This window comes from Rhincodon typus, chromosome 11, assembly GCF_021869965.1.
Source record: "Rhincodon typus isolate 14 chromosome 11, sRhiTyp1.1, whole genome shotgun sequence".
In the NCBI taxonomy this organism is placed as follows: domain Eukaryota; kingdom Metazoa; phylum Chordata; class Chondrichthyes; order Orectolobiformes; family Rhincodontidae; genus Rhincodon; species Rhincodon typus.
The window spans coordinates 38,834,926-38,856,996 of record NC_063342.1 but is presented as its reverse complement, the minus strand read 5'-3'; the positions used below and the strand labels follow the sequence as shown (position 1 = coordinate 38,856,996).

At 41.0% G+C, this 22,071-nt stretch overlaps 2 protein-coding genes across 5 annotated transcripts in view; both read right to left on the bottom strand.

Moving 5' to 3' along the window:
* LOC109922026 (DDB1- and CUL4-associated factor 6-like) overlaps positions 1 to 20,461 on the bottom strand; it is a 44,830-nt gene extending 24,369 nt beyond the window's left edge. For all 3 annotated transcript variants that reach the window (XM_048602745.1, XM_048602746.1, XM_048602747.1), the window contains exons 1-2: positions 20,354 to 20,461; positions 7,368 to 7,743 (exon numbers count right to left, since the gene is read on the bottom strand). In XM_048602745.1, coding sequence (XP_048458702.1) covers positions 7,368 to 7,743; positions 20,354 to 20,396 — 419 coding nt within the window. In that variant the 5' untranslated portion in view covers positions 20,397 to 20,461. The remainder of the gene's footprint in view (positions 1 to 7,367; positions 7,744 to 20,353) is intronic.
* Positions 1 to 22,071, bottom strand: part of LOC109920316 (DDB1- and CUL4-associated factor 6-like) — a 111,227-nt gene that overhangs the window by 52,082 nt on the left and 37,074 nt on the right. The gene's annotated exons all lie outside the window — the stretch shown is intronic.

Below are 22,071 nucleotides of genomic sequence, written 5' to 3'. Positions count from 1 at the left end.
AATTGCAGATAGATAGAATAGTGAAGGCGGCATTTGGTATGTTTGCCTTTATTGGTTAATGCATTGAATATCAGAGTTGGGAGGTCATGTTGTGGCTGTACAGGACGTTGGTTAGGCCACTTTTGAAATACTGTGTGCAATTATGAGTCTCCCTGCTATAGGAAGGGTGGTGTGATACTTGAAAGGGTTTAGATAAGATTTACAAGGATCTTGCCAGGGTTGGATGGTTTGAGCTGTAGGGAGAGGCTGAATAGTCTGGGGCTACTTTCCCTTGAGCATCAGAGGCTGAGGGGTGACCCAGTAGAGGTTTATAAAATCACGAGGGCATGGATAGGGTGAAGAACAATGGTCTTTTCCCCAGCACGCGTGAGTCCAAAACTAGAGACCATAGGTTTAAGGTGAGAAGGGAAAGACTTAGAAGGGCCCTAAGCAGCAACTTTTTCACGCAGAGGGTGGTTTGTGTATGGAATGAGCTGCCAGAGGAAGTGGTAGAGGCTGGTACAGTTATAACATTTAAAAGGCATTTTATGGGTATGTGAATAGAAAGGGTTTAGAGGGATATGGGCCAAACGCTGGCAAACAGAACTAGATTTATTTAGGATATCTGATCGGCATGGACAAGTTGGACTGAAGGGTCTGTTTCCGTGCTGTATATCTCTATGACTCTTTTGGAAACAAGTTTTTGATGTTGATCAAGAATTAGTTGGATGTTAGGAGACAGCAGGGATGATGGATGTGGACGTTAATCGATGGACTATGAGTAGGGAATATCCTCCAGGAATCTGTTCTCGGGGTTCAGCTTTTCATTATTCTTCTAAGTCATTAATAAATGGCGTTGTAACCCCCAGTTTGCCGAGAACAGTGAATAAGGCAGCACTATAAGGGATGTGGCAGAATATTGCAGGTGAACTGACAGACTGGAGGAGTGAGCAAAATGTTGGCAAATAGTCCTACAGAAGCAGGTGCAATGAAGGTATTCAGGAGGGAATTAGAATATTATTTGAATAGGAACAGTACACTACAGGGGTAACTTGGGAGAGCTGCATTAGCTGAATTCTGGACAAGTTGAAGGAAATGCACTTTGGAGCTAAGAAAGATAAATCAGCATATTTTCTAAATGTCACACAGGCAGAGTGAGGGGTCGATGAATAGAAATCGGTAAAAAATAGCAGACAGATACATACAATATCAGCCAATATCTCATGGGTGAAAATACAAAGAAGTGGTAGTTATGCTACAGTTCTAAAGAGATCTTTTTAAGAGTGTATTTGAAATATTTTATTAGTTACAGGGATCACATGAAGGAGGATATACTGGCCTTGCAGTATGTATATACATATTCATCAGAATGATACTGAGGCAATAGAATTAAACTATGAGGATGGATTGCACAGAACGTGACTTCTTAAACTGTGAGTCACAATTCCCAGTGGAGTCAGCAGCCAATGTTTTGGGGTTAGAAGGTCTGATGCAGCAATGCTACATTTCCAGTGACCCCTGTAGGCTTTGCAGCACCAGGATATTTCCAGCAAACCTGGCAAGTGAGACTGAACAATACTGGTCAAGTACATTAAATAAATGGCAACTAAACCTCTGGACCAAACGGTCTGAATTGAACAAAGTATCTTAACTGCTAAATATGGCATTATGTTTTCACCACTGTTTCAGCCATTTTCTTTCCTGATCCTGAAATTCTCTTTTAAAGGGTCTGCTAAAATGGGGAAATAGGGAGAATGAACATTTTTTTTTAAAATGTTGCAGATTGTTTCAGGCACTGAAGTGGAATTTCTTACAGATGTCAAAATGTGACCTGAGTTTTCAGACCAGGTTGTTGGATGTGGATTGGCCTGAAGTCCCTTCAGTGAGGAGGAAGCTCTTACTAAGAAAAAATATTGTTTCGAGCATTTTAGTTTCAAAGTATCAAGCAGCAGGGAAAAGCCTCAAGGAAGATCTCCACAATTATAACATTGTTGAGTTAACACAGCATTCTGGAGATATGCACTTTGAGTGCCTTCCTTACTTGTTGAAAATGTAACCAAGTAAGGTTTTCAGTCTTCTTTGCATGTTCCAAGCTATCATACAAATGCAAGCTGTCATTTTTCCTTGATTATCCAATGAATTTTCTTCTGATATTTCCCAAAGGTTTTTAATATACTTTTGGATCGCATTCTCAGGTTGCGTTGACCAAAAAGTCTTCTTTCTCTATTTTTCATATATCTATTGAAACTGCTGTAAAGTATCCCAATACCACTCCACAAAAATACTGTTTGCAACCTCAAGAACTGCGACTACTTAGGTGTTAACATGAACAAGAAGAAGATATTAAATGACCTTTCAACTTGTTCAAATTAAAAGTGGAACAAAACTAGTCCTTACTAATATTGATTGATAAAACTTAATAAAAGGCATATTTAACATTTTTATGTAGCACATTCAAAGACAAAGGCTTGTAAATTATTTAGAAAATAGTAGCTCCACGTGAGTCAGTTTACTAATGCTGTTAAAGAGGGTTTAAACTAACTTGGTAGAGGTCTGAGAACTAGAAGGTAACAAGGTTAACAAGGTTATCAAGGAACCAGAGAGATAGTACGAAGTATTACTACTAATACAAATAAGGTATTTGGGGAGGTCAGAAATAAAGATTATAATGAAGCCTAAATTGACTTTACTGTACATGTGTGTGAATGCATGGAGTGTTTAAAATGAACCCGATGATGTTCGGACGTAGGGTGCCAGGTAGTGAATACAACATTATGGTAATAATGGAGATCTCAAAATAGAGGTTCAAGAAATTGACAGGACTGGGGGAATAAATATTTTTGGATACAAGGGGTTTGCAGTGTTAACATACAGTCCAGATAAGGGATAGAATTTCTAAAGTGGGTTCAGAGAAATTTTCTAAACAAATGTTTCCAATGTGGAAAGAGTCATAAAGAATTTGGTTCTAAGGGATGATGTGAATTAAGTGAAGCAATTGTTATTTAAGAAATGGATAAAAGTATCATAAGGTTCATGTTAGCAATGGGAAAGAACACAGCAATCCAGAGTAACAATCATTGTAATTAGAGCAGGGCCATTTTCAAAATGGGTGAGAAAGGATCCAGCCAAAGCAATATGGAATCAAAGATTGCACTGCAGAATTGTAATGCAATAATCTGCTGCCTTTAAAGAGGCGGCTGGGTACAGACATGGTATATTTCAATCAAGGGGAAAGGTAGGACAAGGAAAGTCAGCGCTCCCTGGATACCGAAAGCGATAGAATTAAGATGGAGAAGAAAAAGGGTGCATAACATAAATGTCAGGATGAAAACACAAATGAGAATCAGGCTGACTACAAAAAGAGGGGAAGCAAAAATAAACAGGCAAACAAGAGTATTTTGGAGAGAAAGGCAGATAACGTGAAAAGGAATTCAACGTCTTCTATGATGGCAGGGCTAAGGTCCTAAATGAGTTTTTTTGTCCCTGTCTTCAAGAAAGACAACACAACCAAAATCAGTGAAAAACGAGATAACTAAAACACAGGATGAGCTAAACAGTTAACAAGAGGTATTTCAAAGGCTGGCTTAATAAGCCACAGATCACATTGGATGCTTCCAAGGACACTGAAGAAAGTGAAAGGTGGAAATCATAGAGGCACTTGTTATAATCTTCCAATGTTCCTTTATGCAAGATAATGACAGAAAATTGAAGATTTGTAAAGATTATTTACATATTATTCAAAAAGAAACGGTGAAACAGAAGGCCCAGCAATTATAGACCTGTCAGTTTAATGTCAGTGGTGGGAAAACTTTTGGAAATGATAATCTCAGGTAAAACTAACATGCAATTGTACGAATGTGGATTAATCAAGGAAAGCTAGCATGGATTTGTGACAGCCAAATTTTTTTTTTAAACTACATTGCTTGAGATTTCTTTGATGGGGTAGAGTGATTTGTTTAGTATAATGAGGTTGAGATGTACATCAACTTGCAAAAATTTACTGATAAAGAAGCACATATCAGTCTTGTCAATGAATTTAAATCCATGGAATAAATGTGACAGTGGAAGCATGGGTATGAAGTTGGCTGAATGGCAGGAAACAGTTATTTTCCAGACTGGAGGAAGATGATATGATGGGGTATTCCACCACTTTTCACAGTGTATACTAATTTACAGAGTTAAGTACACAAGACACAAAGGTTGGATATATTGTGAACTTTGAGGACAAAGGCAGTCTTCATGTGGACATTGAAAAGCTGGTGGAAATGGCAGACACATGGTAAAAGAAACAATACAAACGTACGTGATATGATATATTTTAATATGAAGAACAAAGAAAGCAAACAAAACAAAAGAATTTTAATTGAAGTGCAAGGGCAGAGAGACCTGGGTAGTTCAGTGCAAAGTGCAAAAAATAGTGAATGAAGCATGGCAATTTGGAAACAAAAAGGCATACAGGAACCTGAACATCATATATAAAGGCATCAAATACAAAAAAGATTATGGTGAACCTTTATAGAACTGGTTCAGACTCAAATGGAGTATTTTGTCTAATTCTGGGTGCATTCAGAAGAATGTGAATCAAAAAGTGCAGAAAAGATTTTTGAAAATGGCTTCAGGGTTGAGGAATAATCCACAAGGATAGATTAATGAAGGTGTTCCCCTTGGAAAAAACATAGTTCAAAATCTTCATGGGTCTAAAAGAATAGATAGGGAGAAACTATTCCTATTAGTGGTAGGGTCAAAAACCAGAGTGCAAATGGCAGAAGGACCAATGGCTACATAAGGAAAAAATGCTGCTTACAAATTGATTTGTTTGAATCTGCTCCAGAATGCGGTGGAAGAAAATTCAATCATGATTTTCACGAGGGTATTGGAACGTTATCTAATGAGAAAAAAATGGTCGGGGCTAACTGATTAGGCAGGGTAGACGGATGAGCTGCTCTTGCAGACAGGCATATTTGAAACGCCAAATGGCCTCCTTTTATGCTCTTACAATATCTGATTGAGCAAAATAATGCAAACTTGCAAACAATGCTGTTGCAACAAAAATGGAAATTCTACCAACAACAACAAAAACAGACGTTGCTGGAAGCTCAGCAGGTCTGGCAGCATCTGTGAAGAAAAACATCAGAGTTAACGTTTCGGGTCCAGTGACCTTTCCTTTGAACTGATGGTAGCTGGGAAAACGTCGGTTTATGTGCAGAAATTGGGGGAGGTAGGGAGTAAACGACAGGATAGAGTCCGAAGAGAGAGAAGAGCAGTTGGATAGACAAAGGAGTTGATAACGATCTGGCTAGGAGGGTGAATAGTTGTTAACGGGGACTTTAAGTGACAAATAACAGGTGGTGTGCAATGGCAGGCTATGTGGTAACAAGGCCTGGTGTGTGGGGTAGGGGGCTAGAACATGGGAGAGTTTAAGCCCTAAAATTATTGAACTCGATATTGAGTCCAGAAGGCTGCAGGATCCCCAAGCAGAAAACGAAGTGTTGTTCTTCCAGTTTGCGTTGAGCTTCACTGGAACACTGCAGAAATCCAGACAGAGATGTTGGCCAGGGAACAGGATGGTATGTTAAAGTGGCAGGCAACAGGTAGCTCAGGGTCTTTTTTGCGAGCAGAATGTAGATGTTCTGCAAAGCGGTTACCCAGTCTACGCTTCATTTCCCCAATGTAGAGGAGACCGCATTGTGAGCAGCGAATGCAGTAGACTAGATTCTAGGAAGTGCAGGTGAAGTGTTGCTTCACCTGGAAGGTATGTTTGGGCCCTTGGATAGTGGGGAGGGAGCAGGTAAACAGGCAGGTGTTGCACCTTCACCGGTTGCAGAGGAAGGTGCCGTAAGGCTATGGAGGGGATGTTGGAGGTGAAGGAAGAGTGGACCAGGGTGCCCTGGAGTGAATGGTCCCTGCAGAAGGCAGACAAGGGAGGGGAACAGAACAAGTGTCTGGTGATGGCATCACGCTGGAGGTGGCGAAATGGCATCTGATGATCTTCTGGATGTGGATGCTGGTGGGATGGTAGGTAAAGACAAGGGGAACCCTATCGCTGTTGTGGGAGGGAAGGGCTGAGGGAGGAAGTGCGGGAGATGGGTCGGACCCGGCTGAGGGCCCAGCTGACAATGGTGCTGGGGAATCCTCAGTTGAGGAAGAAGATGGACATTTCAGAGGCTCCCTTGTCGAAGTTGGCCTCATCTGAACATTTGCGACAGAGACGGAGGAATTGAGAGAATGGGATAGAGTCTTTACAGGAAGTAGGGTGTGAAGATGTATAGTCCATGTAGGTGTGGGAGTCAGTAGCTTTATAGTGGATATTAGTTGCCAGACTATCCCCAGAAATGGAAACTGAGATGTCGATGAAGGGTAGGCAGGAGTCAGAGATAGACCAGGTGAAAGTGAGGGCAAGGTGGAAATTGGAAGTGAAATCGATGAACTTTTCCAATTCCGGATGAGACAGGGAAGCAGCACCGATGATATCATCGAAGTATCGGAATAAGAATTGTGAGTGGGGCTGGAATAGGACTGACATAAGGTATGTTCCACGTACCCCATGTAGAGATAGGCATATCTGGGGCCCATGCGGGTACCCATGGCCACCCTTCTGACCTGAAGAAAATGAGAAGAGTTAAAAAAGTTGTTGAGGGTGAGGACAAGCTCGACCAAACGGAGGAGGCTGGTGAGGATGGGAATGGTTCAGATCTTTGCTCCAGAAAGAAGCAGACAGCCCTAAGACGCTCCTGGTAGGGAACGGACATGAAAAGGGTTTGCACGCCCATGGTAAAGAGGTGGCAGCTGGAACCTGCAAACTGGAAATTTTGGTTTCATAGAGCATCAGAGGAATCATGGATGTACGTGGGTAGGGTTTGGACCAGGGGAGAGAAGACCAAGTCAAGGTAGGAAGAGATGAGTTCTGTGGGGCAGGAGCAGGCTGAAACAATAGGTCTGCCCAGACAGTCCTGTTTGTGGATTTTCAGAAGGAGGTGGAAACGAGCTATGCAGGGCTGCAGGCTAACAGCTTGGAAGCAGTGGGTGGGAGATGGGACAGGGGGTCACCAGATGAAATAAGATCAGTTACTGTAATAAATACAATGGCCTGATGCGTCATGGTGGGGTCACGGTCCAGGAGAAGATAGGAGGAGGTATCTGAGAGCTGGCACTCAGCCTCTGCAGTATAGAGGTCAGTACGCCAGACTACCAACTTGGTTAGCACAGACAACCTTGACTCATAACAGTGAAAACCATAAGGCAGGACATTTTGAAGTTTGATTTTAATTGAGAATAAATGACCAATTTTTGTATTGTATTAATCTTAAAGGCAACCCAAACTATTGTTTTAAATAAACAATCCATAAACAATTCCATTAGCAACTAGCTTAAAATAGCGTATATCTTACCTATGTCCTGGAGCTGATCTAAACCTTGAAGATGGAACTAAGATACGATCATCATCACTGTCATCAGTTTCCCGACTGGTAAATATTTTAGTAGACTCAGCCTGATTACTCAATTTTACTGGTTCAGACTGCTGCGAGGATTCAGTAACTTTGTTGCAGTTCTCATTACTTTCCGTACTTTGGCAAGGTGTTTCTTCTTGCTGTTGCAAGCTTCCCCTATCCAAACCTGATGAGGCAGACTGACAGCTAGAATCTATCGACTTGTCCTTGCTCTCTTTCAGTGAGCTTTCTTCTCTTTTGGTTTCATCCATCTCTACATGTCTTACCTTGCATACTCGTTTACCTGACTGTTCAGGTAATTCAGTTGCCGAAACATCTGTGAGGAAACAAGTAAGACAAAGAAACAAGTCAAATCAGAATGATTAAAATTACAGTTAACAGGATCAATTTGCAAATAAGCTAAATCTGAACTTTAATATTTAATTACATTTTAAAGAGCAAATTAAGACACCCATTTTCTCCACTAAACTAGGAGTTAATCACCAATCAAAACCAAAGTCAGCAATTTTATTCAACAGAATCAGTAGCTATTCAGAATTATTTTGTATTTGTTGTTTTTGGACATAGACTATCAATGAAAGTAGTTAAATATTGTAATAGGTATAGAAAAGAGATTAACTAATTTGAAGAACATGCCATTGCCACATTCTCTCCTGGATTTTGATGTCTGAACACGTTGGTGCTAACAAGGCAATTCCTCTCACACTGCAAATATCGTTAGAACTTGAAAATGGCATCCATGGTGCATAGATGTATTTGGTCATTTGACACAAGTGGCTCCATTTTGGAGCCATACACTCCAACAAATACTATCCCAAAGTTGCACAGCTGAATACACGTTTAGCAGTGGGAATGGCCTCCATATCAGCACTATCTAAACAGACCATCAACTACATAAAAACCAAAAGAACTGCAGATGCTGTGAATCAGGAACAAAAACAGGAGCTGCCGGAAAAGCTCAGCAGGTCTGGCAGCATCTGTGAAGAAAAAAAAAAATCAGAGTTAATGTTTCGGGTCCGGTGACCCTTCCTCAGAACACCCCAAGGTTACTGTCCGATTCACTGCTCAATATTCGGCTCAAAATGTGACCCATTCAAATAGTGCAGCAGCCTGTGTCTGTATGTACCAAATTGGACAAAATCTGGGCAAATATTTGCACCACATAAGTGTCAGGCAATGACCATTATTATCAATGAGCAAGGACCTAACAATCACTCCTTGATGTTCCATGGTATTAATATCACCGAATCCCCCTCTATCAACATCTTGAGTTACCACTGCCCTGAAACTAAAGTGGACCAGCCATGTAAAGTACCTTGGCTGTTCTGAGGAAGGGTCACCAGACCCAAAATGTTAGCTCTGACTTTTTCTTCGCAGATGCTGCCAGACCTTTTCCAGCAACTTCGGTTTTTGTTTAGACCATCAACTACATGTAGGTTTGTGTTGCTAGATTCCTTCGCTGTGTTGCAATGATTCTCTAAATGGTGGTTTATACAAATGTTGCACTGTTGCAAAGGTTTGCAAGAAGTGACAGGCAGTTACTGAGGAGCGTCTGGTGACATTACTGCACAAACTACTTAATCCCAGTCATTAATGCAGAAGTTGATATCAGCACAATTGGGAGAAGAATTAACAGAGGCCATACAATGTAGGACAAGCTACAGGACAAGGAGCAAATGATGAAAGTCTCAGCAGGATGCCATCTCTCTCCAGGATGTTCAGTGATAAATTCTCCTACCTGTACCTCAAAAAGGAGCCATGTTATTCAGGTCAACACTTGTAAGGATGTGCCCACTAAAATTACCTATCTGCTGCAACCACAACTGCAGCCTTAGAGCAAACAATGATCAGATTGTCAATAGCTGTGAAGGTGACTGGGAGGTGAACTTTTATACATTTGGTTCCTTTAGGATTGAAACATGGAGATACTTGCAACATTTCACAAGTTGCAATCCACAGTTGCATATGAGAGGTCACTTGCACTGTCTACTCCAAAACAGCTAATTATGTCTCATTCCAAAGGGTCACAGGCTTTGAAATGAAATGTGGACCTCTCCAGATCTGCTAAATTTCTCCAGCAATTTGATTTTATTTAAGAACTCCAGTATTGGCAGTATTTTGCTTTTACAGTTCATTCTCTACTTCCAAAGAAAAGCAGGCAGACTGAGCACATGGCTTTGTTAGGATTTCAGGCTATGCATATGCCACGAGCCCCTCATTTATTTTCAGAACATTCATGGATATGGACATTATTGGCTCAGCAGCATTTACTGCCTATTCCTAATTACACTGGAGTAGATGGCGGTGAACCACCTTTTTGAAGTGCTCCATCCTCAAGGTATAGGGTTTTTGGCTTAGTGTCAATTAAAGAACAGTGATATACCTCCAATTCAGAAAGGTGTGCGGCTTGGAGGGCAACTTGCAGATTGTCATATTTCCAAGTACGTGCTGCCTTTGTTCTTTTGGGTATTAGAGGTCCAAGGTTTGTGGCACATTCTGTTGAATAAGCCTTGGTGTATTGTTGTATGCATCTTGTAGATGGTACAAACTGGTGCTACTCCATGTTGGTAAAGAGAACAAATGTTGAAGGTCATGGATAAGGCATCAATGAAGCAGGATGCTTTGTTGTGCATGGAGTCAAGCTTCTTGAGTGATTCTGGACATGCATCTATCTGGTCAAGTGGGAATTATTCACACACACCTGACTGGTACCTTGTAGATAGTGGACAGGTTTTACAGAGATAGGAAGTGAGTTGTTCACTACAGAATTCCTAATCTCTGATCTACTCTTGCAGCCAATGTATTTACATGGCTGGTCCAGTTTAGTTTTTGGGCAGTGGTAACTCTGTTTTGATAGATGGGGATTCAGTGATAATAATACTACGGAACATCAAGGAGTGATGGTTAGGTTCTTACTCCTTGATAACAATGGTCATTGCCTGACACTTGTGGTACAAATATTACTTGCTCAGATTTTGTCCAATTTCATACATATGGACACAGGCTGCTGCACTATTTGAATGGGTCAAGTATTGAGCTGACTATTGAGCAATGATGCGGACAGTAACCTTGGGGCATGATTAGTGAGAATGGTGTTTGGGACATTGTCTATAAGGTATGATTCCATGAGTATCACTACACTCTTGCAATTCTTGCACAAACCCCCATACGTTAGGAAGGAGGACATTTCAGGAATGACAGGGTTGCTTTTGCCATCATCATTTCTGGTGCTTTGGTTTATGACAGTTGATCTGCCCCATTTCATTGTCCACTACTCTATCAGGCATCAGATTTCTGAGGCATTAGGACCAGTTCTGGTGGGACCTGTAAAAGTTGGAGAGGTTACATCTTAGCAGGACTTGGACTGATATCCTCACAGGGAGATTGGCTTAGTGTCGTTTTTAGGTGGGTTTAAAGTAGCATGACATAGCAATGAGAACCTGAGGGGGTTAACTCAATTTAGAAGGAAGTAAACTTGCTACTAGGAAGTAGAAAAGATGCTAGGGAGAACAGAAAAGATTGGAGAAACAAAGCCAAACAAACATTAAGAATGTCTTGAATGCAAATGATGTCAAAAAGACAAAGTTAAGGGCACTCTACGCTACAAGATAGATGATATAAAGGCACAGAGAAAGATACATAAGTATGATCTAATTGCCATTACAGAAACATAGCTGAATGGTGACCAGAACGGAACTAAATATACAGGAACATTTGACATTTAGAAATGGTGATCGAAAAGGAAAAGGGGGTGGAGTTGCGTTGATAATATGAAATAGGGTCAGTACATTGATAAAGGAAGATCTTAGATCAGAAGAATGAGTGAATCTCTTTGGGTGGAATTCAGAAACAGCAAGGGGCTGGAGATGTTGGCTGGAGTTATTTATGGGCCACTAAATAGCAGTGGTAGCATGGAGCATGGTATGGATCATGAGATGAGAAACTTGAAACAAGGGCAACACAGTAATCATGGGTGACCTTAAACTGCATATTGACTAGGTAAACCAACTTAGCACTAAATGTGTGAAGGCGAACTTTCTGGAATGTGTTAGGGATTGTTTTCTGGAGCATTATAGTGAGTAGCTGACTACGGGGCAGAAAATTTTAGATCTACTGTTACATAATGAAACATGGCTAATTAATAATCTTGTTATAAAAGAACCTTTAGGGATGGGTAACATGATAGAACCATCTCATTTCTAAACATAATGGAAAATTCTATCTGATTAAAGGGGGTTAAATTTGAGTAATGGAATTTTAAAAGCATGAGGCACAAATTGGCTGAGCTGTATAAGAAAAATGCATCAAAAAGCCTGACTGTACACAGGCAACGGATATCTTTAAAAATATATTACATGGTTTACAGTGACTATACATTTCCTAAGGTGCAAAGACTTATACCATCAATGCAGTTGAGTCACCTAAGTTTAAAAGATAAGGTTTACAAAGTTGCCAGCAATAATAATATACAGGATGATTGGGAAGTTTAAGGTATACAGCAAGGGAGGACTAAGAAACTGATAATGAAAGGAAAAACAGAAAATGAACATAATCTAGCAAAATAAAGTATAAAAAGTAGATTGAAAAAGCCTCTAAATATGCATAAGAAGAAAACACTTGAATAAAGGTGAACATGGGTCCATTACAAAAACAAAGTTGTTGGAAAAGCTCAGCAGGTTTGGCAGCATCTGTAAAGGAGAAAATTGAGTTAACGTTTCAGGTCCAGTGACCCTTCCTCAGGCTGAGGGACCTGTTGGTCTATATCCCAGCGTGTTGAAGGAGGTGGCTATAGAGATAGTCATTATCTCAATAGTGATTATTTTCCAAAATTCCATAGATTCTGGAATGATTCCTACATACTGGAAGATAGCAAATGTCATCCCACTATTTGTGAAAGCACTAATCAAGAAAACAGGGAATTACAGACCTGTGAGACTTACATCAGACATGAGGATAATGCTAGAACCTATCCATATATAAATGGAGACAGATAAAAATCTGACTGGGCAGAGTTAACATGGATATGTGAATGGAAAAAAATTCTTTGACAAACTTGTTGGGAGTATTTTAAGGATATTACTAACAAAATTGATAGTTATTGGTGAACGCACTGCACTTGGATCTTCAGAAGGCTTTTGATAGGGTCCCACACAGGAGGTTGGTTAGCAAAATTAAAGCACATAGGATAACAGACATTTATTTGCATGGATTAAGGTTTGTCTGACAGACATTCTCAGGTCATTCTTAAATTAGCAGACTATAACTAGGGGGCTCCTGAAAGGATCATTACTTGGACATGCAGCTATTCACAATATATAACGATTTGGATGGGAGGACCAAATGTAATATTTTCAAATTCACAGATGATACAAATCTAAGTGGGAATGTAAGTTGTGGGAAAGATGTAAAGTGGTTTCAAGAGGATTTCAAAAGGCTTAGGTGAGTGAGAAAGAACATGGTAAATGGAATAAAAATATGGATAAACAGAAGGTTATCCATTTTGGTTGGAGGTTAGATATGCAAAATATCTCTTAAATTGTGAGCAATTGAGAAAGTGTAGATGCAAAATGGGACTCTGTCAATAAGTCACTGAAGGCTAATATGGAGATGCTGCAAGCTATTAGGAAGGTTGACGGAATGTTTGCCATTATTGCAGTATGTATAGAACAGAAGCGATTGTGTCACAAGAAGTATGATAAACGGATCACTGATATTTTCAAACAACATGTACACTGCCTGGACCATGCTGGAGGAGCCCTGGTGTCACATGCTAGCAAATGGGACTAGATTAATTCAGGATATCTGGTCAGTGTGAGCAAGTTGGACCAAAGGGTCTGTTTCCATGTTGTACATCTCTATAACTCTAACAACCATAGCTTTGGACCTAGAAGGCTGCCTACAGATTGCACCATCTTGGCATGGGTGACAGCAGTCTGGGCTGGCTGGCTGGCTGGCTGACAGGCAACAGCAAGAGTACTGTGGGAGTGAAAAAGGAGGCTGAAGCATCACCTTCCCTCAAGGTGGTGCTTCAACAATCATAATAACCTGTTGGACAGTAGATTGCTGGAATACTGAGACACTTTGCATACCGAAATCCACAGCCCTGATGGCAGTAGTCTGAGCTTGTATGTTAGCAATTAGATATTAGGTTGCTGATGTTTATATTGCAACATAACCTGCAACACATGTTTAGTGACCATCATGTTTAGATCCACAAGTGTGTGAACTTAATTTGTTATTAGTTTTAGTAGGCTTGGAGTTCCGGGCAATGTCCTGTTTTATATTGCTGCTGGACTCCTCCGTACCATTTAATTTTGACTTGAGATTTCCCAACGTACTACAATCATCAGCATTCTTTATAGACTCTCTCATCAAAGCTTTTATCCAAGTGCTCTGTTGCTGTGCTTACATAAAAAAAATTGCCAGGAAGTTGACATCTGCACTATCTTTGTCCCTTTTCCATTAACATCCTGTGTTTCAACAGATGCAGATGCTGTAAGTTAGGTAGTGTGAATATCTGAACTGGTATCAGAGTATACAAAATCAACTACTGGTGTTCAATATTCGTTACTCTTCCTTTCTTCTTCTAGATCCTACACTACATGTCAGGAGCAATGTGAGGGGAGGTTTGGATACATACTTATGTCATCTTCACCTTATAAGTCAAAAGATAGGATAGGTAAGGGATACAAATTGAAATTGAGAAAGATGATCAAGTTTGAGGTTACCATCGTCTTAAAGGTTTTAAGCCCTGCTGGTGGCTATGGCCTCAACAAATGGGCATCCTAATAACAAACAGTACCTTCGCCTTCAAGGGGATTGGAATGTGCAGGACAGCCAGTTAGCTTCTGCAGCCACAAGCTGGGTGCAGCCTGCTTTTGTAAGTGAGATGGAAGTGTGTCAATGAGTGTTGAGTAACCTGTTTAGCTGATGATGTTGTCATTAATAACACCAGTTTGCCTATGCTGTGAAAGGTAGGTCTAAGGCTTGCAGCAGGGTTAACCGTATGAAGCTAAAGTGAAGCATATAAATAAATGTTGGGCATGAGACCTAAGTTAGAGATTCCTAATAGACAGGTTTAGAGGTGAGGCGATTTGAGCAGGGTACATAGCTATTGATGTGGTTGAGAAGGTATGGCATGTGAGGATGCATTCCCTGACTTTGATCATTCGTGTGAGGGCACGGAACTTCTTGCAGCACCATGTGCAAACCACGCCATTTGTCCCTACCATCTTTTGACTATGTCTCAAGGGCCACTTTGCACCCCGTACAGATACAGGGCATCTCTAATTTTTGCCACCTCTTCTTACAGGACTTCAGTGTGCCATCTGAACATTTCAAAGCCAACTCTTCTATGTTGTGCAATGAATCACTCTTTCCCAAGTTAGATTATGTTCAAGCCACAATAGCAGCAGTCACAATTCACCACCTCCTTAAAGGAGTTGCAAGTGTGTTAAGCTGTGCAAATGGTGCTAGTTACTCACAACGTTTGTCTCCTACTGATGGGTACAGCCAAGGCGAATTATTGATTGGGTGAAGAACAATGTAAACAAGCAGGCAGAACAAAGTCTGCGTGTTGTGTGTATTGCAATAATCATGCACTGCTAAGTATTTTGTGGGTGATCCAATATAGACCTCATTATTTAATAATTACATGATCCCACCACCCCTCCCAAATTGCTCTGTAATTCTTGACTACATTTCCCGGTGGTTCCCACCTCATTTAGCAGTTATGCTCACTATCCACCATTATAAACATGAAAGTTAGATGTATTAGGTCCTCGTATTTAAAAAGAAATGACTAGATGAGGGAGCAGTGACCAAATCTATTGTAAAGCAATGGTCTAAAGTTTATTTTCCTTAATGTCTTCAAAGATCTCCAAATACAGTGGAATGAACTGGCTTCAACTTCAATCCAAATGAACACAAGTGTGAATGCTTACTGTAATCTAGCACTTGGGAATCTTACTTAAAGCCACAAACTAGCTGATGCAGATAAAGATCATAGCATAATTGCAGCACACTGTAAAAAGAGAACTTTGCCTCTCATTTATCCTATACCACATCTGACCTTGAAATGCATATCATAGGCAATAAATACCAAGAGTGTAAAATATGATTTATCAAAAAGTAAGCTTTTCAATTACTGGAATTGGCAACTGTGATTTTGATATTCATTAAGAAATGAATATGCCTTTCAGGTTTCAGAAAAAACGAAGAACTATTCATTTGTATGCCAAAATAACTATTCCGCTGTTCTTCTATATATTGCAGTATTATTCCAGAGCAAAAGATTGATAGAATAAATCCCCATACATGACATGCATTAATATATTTACATTGGTGATCACTCATAATTATATAGTGGGGGAAGGTCAGTTTACTTAGTTAGCTAGACAGCTGATTTGCAAAGCAGTGCAACACCAACGTGGGTTCAATTCCCACAATGGCTGAAGTTACCATGAAGGATGCTCCTGGTCAACCCCTCTCCTCCCCTTAGGCATGGAGACCCTCAGATTAAATCACCACCAATCATCTATCTCTAATGAGAGAGCAGGCAAATGTTCAACATGCCTACAACAATAATATCCTTATTTCTGTAACTTTAAATTTATCCATAAACTATTAACAATTAATTTTAGAGAATTTATATAAAATTTCACTTCTTAGCTGTAGATAATTTTACACATTTAATTGTGTGACCAAGATTATTTTTATTATTAAATTGACTAATAAGCTTAATAGTTAACATGGCATAGTGTAAACTAAAACTAAATATCCAATTTTCAATTACATAAATGAAAGAAAATCAGCAAACCATGACATAGTGGTACATCAGTTAGCAGTGCCTCACAGTGTCATGGACCTGGGTTTCTTTCCAGCCTTAGGCTGCTGTTGTGTAGAGTTTGCACATTCTCCCCATGTCTGCATGGGTTTCCTCTGGGTGCTCCGGTTTTCTCCCACAGTCCAAAGATATGCAGGTTAGTTAGGTGGATTGGCTGTGCTAATAATTGCCCTGTAGTGTCCAGTAATGTGCAGGTTAGGTAGGTTAGCCATGGTTACAAACCCCATGCGGGATACGTGGATGGGGTGGATTTGGATGGGATGCTCTTCGGACGGTCAGTGCAGAATCGACGGGCTGAATGGCCTCATTCTACACTGCAGGGATTCTATGAAATGCTGTAAATCTGAAACAAAAACAAAACTGACAGAACAGCACAGCACATTGATTTGATTTGATTTATTGTCACGTATATCTAAGTACAGTAAAAAGCTTTGTTTGCGAGCAGTATACACAGATCATAGTAAGCAAGGGCATACAGCTCATAGCGTGAAAAATATGCATACAGATCACACTGCACAGGACACGCATGAGGCAAGATCAACATTAACAAAATCAACATTATTTGAAGTTAGAAAGTGCATTCATCAATCTAATAATGTTTTTGAGCCTGCTGGTGTGTGTGTGTTCAAACTTCTGTATCTTCTGCCTGTCAGAGGGGGTTGTAGGAGAGCATTATTGGGGTGGAATGGGGCAACTGTTTTGTGGCAGCAAGATGGCTGGATGGGAGGTTGGCTTTTGTGATGGTCTGGGGTGTGCCGTACCAGACCGTTATGTACCCGTACTGTATGTTTTCTATGGTGCATCTGTAAAATTGGAGAAGGTCCTTATTTGCTGAATTACCTGAGCCCCCCTGAGAATGAAGAGGCGTTGTTGTTCCTTCTTGACTGTTGCATCTATGTGGAAAGTCCAGGACAGGTTGTCGGTTGTCGTCACTCCGAGGAACTTGATGATCTCAACCCTCTCAACCTCTGCTCCGTTGATGTAGATGGGGGCATGTTCTCCTCCTTTCTTACTGAAATCAACGATCAGTTCTTTTGCTTTGCTGATATCGAGAGAGAGGTTGTTATCATTGCACCACGTCATCAAGCCCTCTATCTTCTTTCTGTATTCTCACTCATCCTCGTTTAATATCCGTCCTACCACGCTGGTGTCTTCAGCAAACTTGTAGATGGCTTTCGGAATTTAGCTGCACAGTTGTATACAGGGAGTACAATGGGGGCTGAGAATGCATCCTTGGGGTGCTCCAATGTTGAGGGTTATTCTGGAGGAGGTGCAGTTGTCTATCTTCACTGATTGCGATCTTTGGGTCAGGTCGCTTAGGATGCAGTTCCAGACGGCTGATCCGTGACCTAGCTCTCGGTGTTTCGAGATCAGTCTGGAGGGAATAATGGTGTTGAAGTCGGAGCTATAGTCGATGAGCAGGAGTCTGATGCAGGTATCCTTATTGTCCAGATGTTCCAGGGATGAGTGTAGGGCAAGGGAAATGGCATCCGCCGTGGGGCTGTTACGTTGGCAGGCAAACTGCAGTGAATCGAGGCAGCCTGGGAGAATAGAGCTGATGTGAGCCACGACCAGCCTCTCGAAACACTTCATGATTACGGAGGTCAGAGCCACTGGGCAGTAGTCATTAATGCACGTTGCATGTGCTTTCTTAGGTACTGGGGTGAAGGTGGTCTTCTTGATGCAGGTGGGGACTTCGGCTTGTAGGAGGGAAAGATTGAAGATGTGAGCGAATACCTCCGCCAGCTGGTCTGCACAGGATCTAAGTGCACAGCCGGAGATTCTGTCCAGGCCCATCGATTTTCTTGGGTTGACTCCCAGGAAAACAGATCTGACATGTGCAGCCGTGAAGGAGGGAACAGGTGCGTCTGGGGCTGTTGGGGCAGGTGACACTGCGCCGCTGGCATTCTGCTCAAAACGAGCAGAGAAAACACTGAGTGCTTCAAGGAGGGGATATGCCTTTGTCCACTACCTTGCTTTTTGTGCATCTTTGTCAATATATCTAAATATTCTGGATGTGGAACTATTCTGAAGAAAAGAATTAAACTGGACCTATGACTGAGCAATTTGATAATGGGAATTCTGAGGAAAGTGAATTAGACTTGGAATACAGTGAAGTATGGCACAACTTGGGTGGAAACAGATTCAGAATCCCTGATGCTGCACTGAAGGGTTTGGTGGGTGAATTGGAAAGGTGATATATTCTGCATTTACATGCAGCCAGGAGTGTCTCTAGACATACTATTAAAAAGGCTGTAGGAGAATTAGGGGTGTGAATGTGTGTCTCTCTGTGGCTGTGTCCCCCCATCTGTGTCTCCATCTGTGTGACCCCTAGCTGTGCATCCATCTGTATGTGGGAGGGGCAGCGGTTGACTCAAAGCTTTTTCTGTAGCCTCAAGGACCTGGGATCAGTGGCATCAGAGATACAAGATTTCATACAAGTGATCAAAGTCATTTGATTCAGTTTTAAATCCCATCTGTTACCAGCTGTGTCACTAAATTCAATAGTTTTAGTGGAATGCCCAGATGACAGCACACCTGACATGCACCAGACGTGAGTTTTTGGAAGATAACGGAGACAGGACATTAAGAAGTCAGACACCAGATACAAATACATTGCAGGCAAGACAGGGGTCAAGGATAGTGCAGGTGTCAACTCCGCAAAGGGTAAGAGCACACATATTCTATTATGAAGGGATTCAGTCATCGTCGAAGACCGATAGACACAAACAATAAAATGCTTGATGCATTGGAAAGTCGATGTTCCATTGCAAAATGCACGGAGGAGTTCTGCCTCAAGATAGTACAGAACCCTGTGTACTACTTAGATCTCTTCCTTTCCAGCATGGTTACACTTACTGAACTGATCTTGATTTTTAGCAATGGATGACTGTTTTCTCAGTTTCCATGACAACAGGAGCAGCATTCACTCAATGTTTAATTGCAGCAGTAGAAACTCAGTTTGCTGTCACAATAGCTCAGGGTGCTGCTATCATGGCTCCAAGTACCAGTGTACAAAGGACACAGAGATTGTGACGACACTCCTGCAAACAGTTTCTCTTTATGAACCAAAAATGTAGACAGCCCTTTCCTGCCTCATTTTCACCCTTCTAGCAACCAGTCCAGTTTTTCAGTCTTTTTCAGTCATATTCAATGTCAAGATTAAGCCCAATTAGACAAATCATTTTTGGCAGTACCTGTGCTATGCAGAGGCCTTAAAGTCAATTATAATTAGTTCAATTTCTGTAGATATTTGCAAATTGAAACAACTGTGGAAAGCACTAAACATTTGTGGAACTGTACAAACAGCAAGAAAATAAAAATCAAGCCAATAATTATCCTTTCACAGAAGCATAGAATCTCTATAGTGTGGAAGCAGGCCATTCGGCCATCAAGTCCACACCAACCCACTCCCCTATCCTATCCCTGTAACCCTGAATTTCCCATGGCCAATCTACCGAACCTGCGCATCTTTGGACTATGGGAGAAAACCCATACACAGACACAGGGAGAATATGCAAACTCCACACAGACAGACAGACAGCCAGACAATCACCTGACGCTGGAATTGAACCTGGATCCCTGGCGCTGTGAAGCAGCAGTGCTAACTGCTGAGCCACACGCTGCCCAATTAGTGCTAGCGGCAGGGTAGTTCTTCATATTGCTTAACATGTGTTCAACAATGCAGGTTAAAAGAGGGCCTTGGTTGGTGTGTAAAGCTCCAAAGTAGCAGCATTATGTCAACTCAGCTACTGATTGATTGCCAGCTCTGCACACCTCTGACGCTTGTCAGCTGCACCCAACTACAAATGCTACAAAACTCAACTTCACACTCTATGATTATGTGATGCCCATCGAAAATAAGTATATAGATTCTAGCCGACTTACGTATAGCCCTCATCTTCCATTTAAATATCTTATTACGAACGAGTAATTTCACACAATGGAGTAGGATTTAGTGCACAAAAATTAAATGGGAAAAAGGATTGTTTTCCTGGTCTAAAAATTTATTAAACCAATTAGAATTCATTTTCATGGATTTCAATGTCTAAATAGATAATCCAGGGGCAACAAATCTTACTTGAATTAGTTATCTCTTCGGAAGGCACTCCAGGGCTTTGCATTTGTGATTCTTCTCGATTACTTTGCTTGCTTTGAATTCCAGTTCCCCTTGAAGTTGAAGCTGAACTGTTCCTAGCATTTTAATAAAAGGAGCTGTCAAAACAGACCAACAAACTAATATTCAGACTACAGTAAGGAGAACTCCAGCAGTCACTGGGATAATTATTCTGCAGTTTCACTTTTTGCTGTACAAAACAGAAATTGCTGGAAAAGCTCGGTAGGTCTGGCAGTATCTGTGGAGAGAAATCAGAGTTAACGTTTCGGGCCGACTGACTCTTCCTTAGTCACTTGATCTGAAACATGAACTTTGATTTCTCTGCACTGATACTGCCAGACCTGCTGAGCTTTTCCAGCAATTTCTGTTTTTGTTTCTGATTTACAACATCTGCAGTTCTTTCAGTTTTTATTTACTTTTTGCTGAATTCTGTTTCTTATAGCTGCTACCGTTCATGAATTAACAGCAGTTAAAAAAGTAACAATGCTTTAGTAATATGTCACCAGACAACAATCAGTACATAGTAAACTTTCAGACCCTTCAGATATTATATCAAGCTGATAGTCTGAAAGTTTTGGTTGCTTCTATGGGAAAAACAACAAAACTCTTAAAATTAAGTTTGTGGATATCCACTTTAAACACAAGATGAGCATAAGATATGGGAGCAAAATTAGACCATTCAGCCCATCAAGTGTGCTCGACTATTCGATCATGACTGACATGTTTTTCAACCCCATTGTCCTGTTCTCTCCTTGTAATCTTTGATCCCCTTACAAAACAAGAACCTATCTATCTCTGTCTAAATACATCAATGACTTGGCCTCCACAACCTTCTGCGGCAATGAGTTGCATAAATTCACCATCCTTTGGCTAAAAGGATTGCTCCTCATCTCAGTTCTAAAGGGTTGTCTCTTCACTCTGTGGCTGTGCCCTCAGGTTCTAGTCTCTCCTAATAGTGGAAAGATCTTCTCCACATCCACTCTATCCAAGCCTCTTGGTATTCTGCAAGTTTCAATGAGATTCCCCCTCATCCTTCTAAACTCCATGAGTACAGACTCAGAGTCCTCATGAAGACAAGATTTTCATCCCCAGATCATACTTGTAAACCTCTTCTGGACTCCCTCAAAGGCCAGCACATTCGTTTGTACATACAGGACTCAAAACTGCTCACAATATTCCAAATACGATCTGACAAGAACCTTATACAGCCTCAGCAGTACATTCCTGCTCTTGTATTCTAGCCTTCTTGAAATGAATGCTAATATTGCATTTGCCTTCCTAACAGCCAAATGAACCTGCATGTTAACCTTGAAATGATCCTGAACTAGAAGTCTCAAGTCCCTTGTGCTTCAGACTTCAGAACCCTTCCTCCATTTAGAAAATAGTCTACATCTCTATTCTTCCTACTAAAATGCACGGTCTCACACTTTTCCATATTGTATTCATCTGCCACTTCTTTACCCACTCTCTTAGCCTGTCCAAGTCTTTCAGCAGCCTCCCCACCTCCTCAACACTACCTCTCCCTCCACCTATCTTTGTGTCATCTACAAGCATAGCAAAATGCTCCCACAGTTCCTTTGTCTAGATTGTTTATGTATAATATGAAACTCCATAGTCACCAGCTGCTATCCTGAAAAAGCCCCCTTATCGCTATAATCTGTCTTCAGTCAGTCGGCCAATCC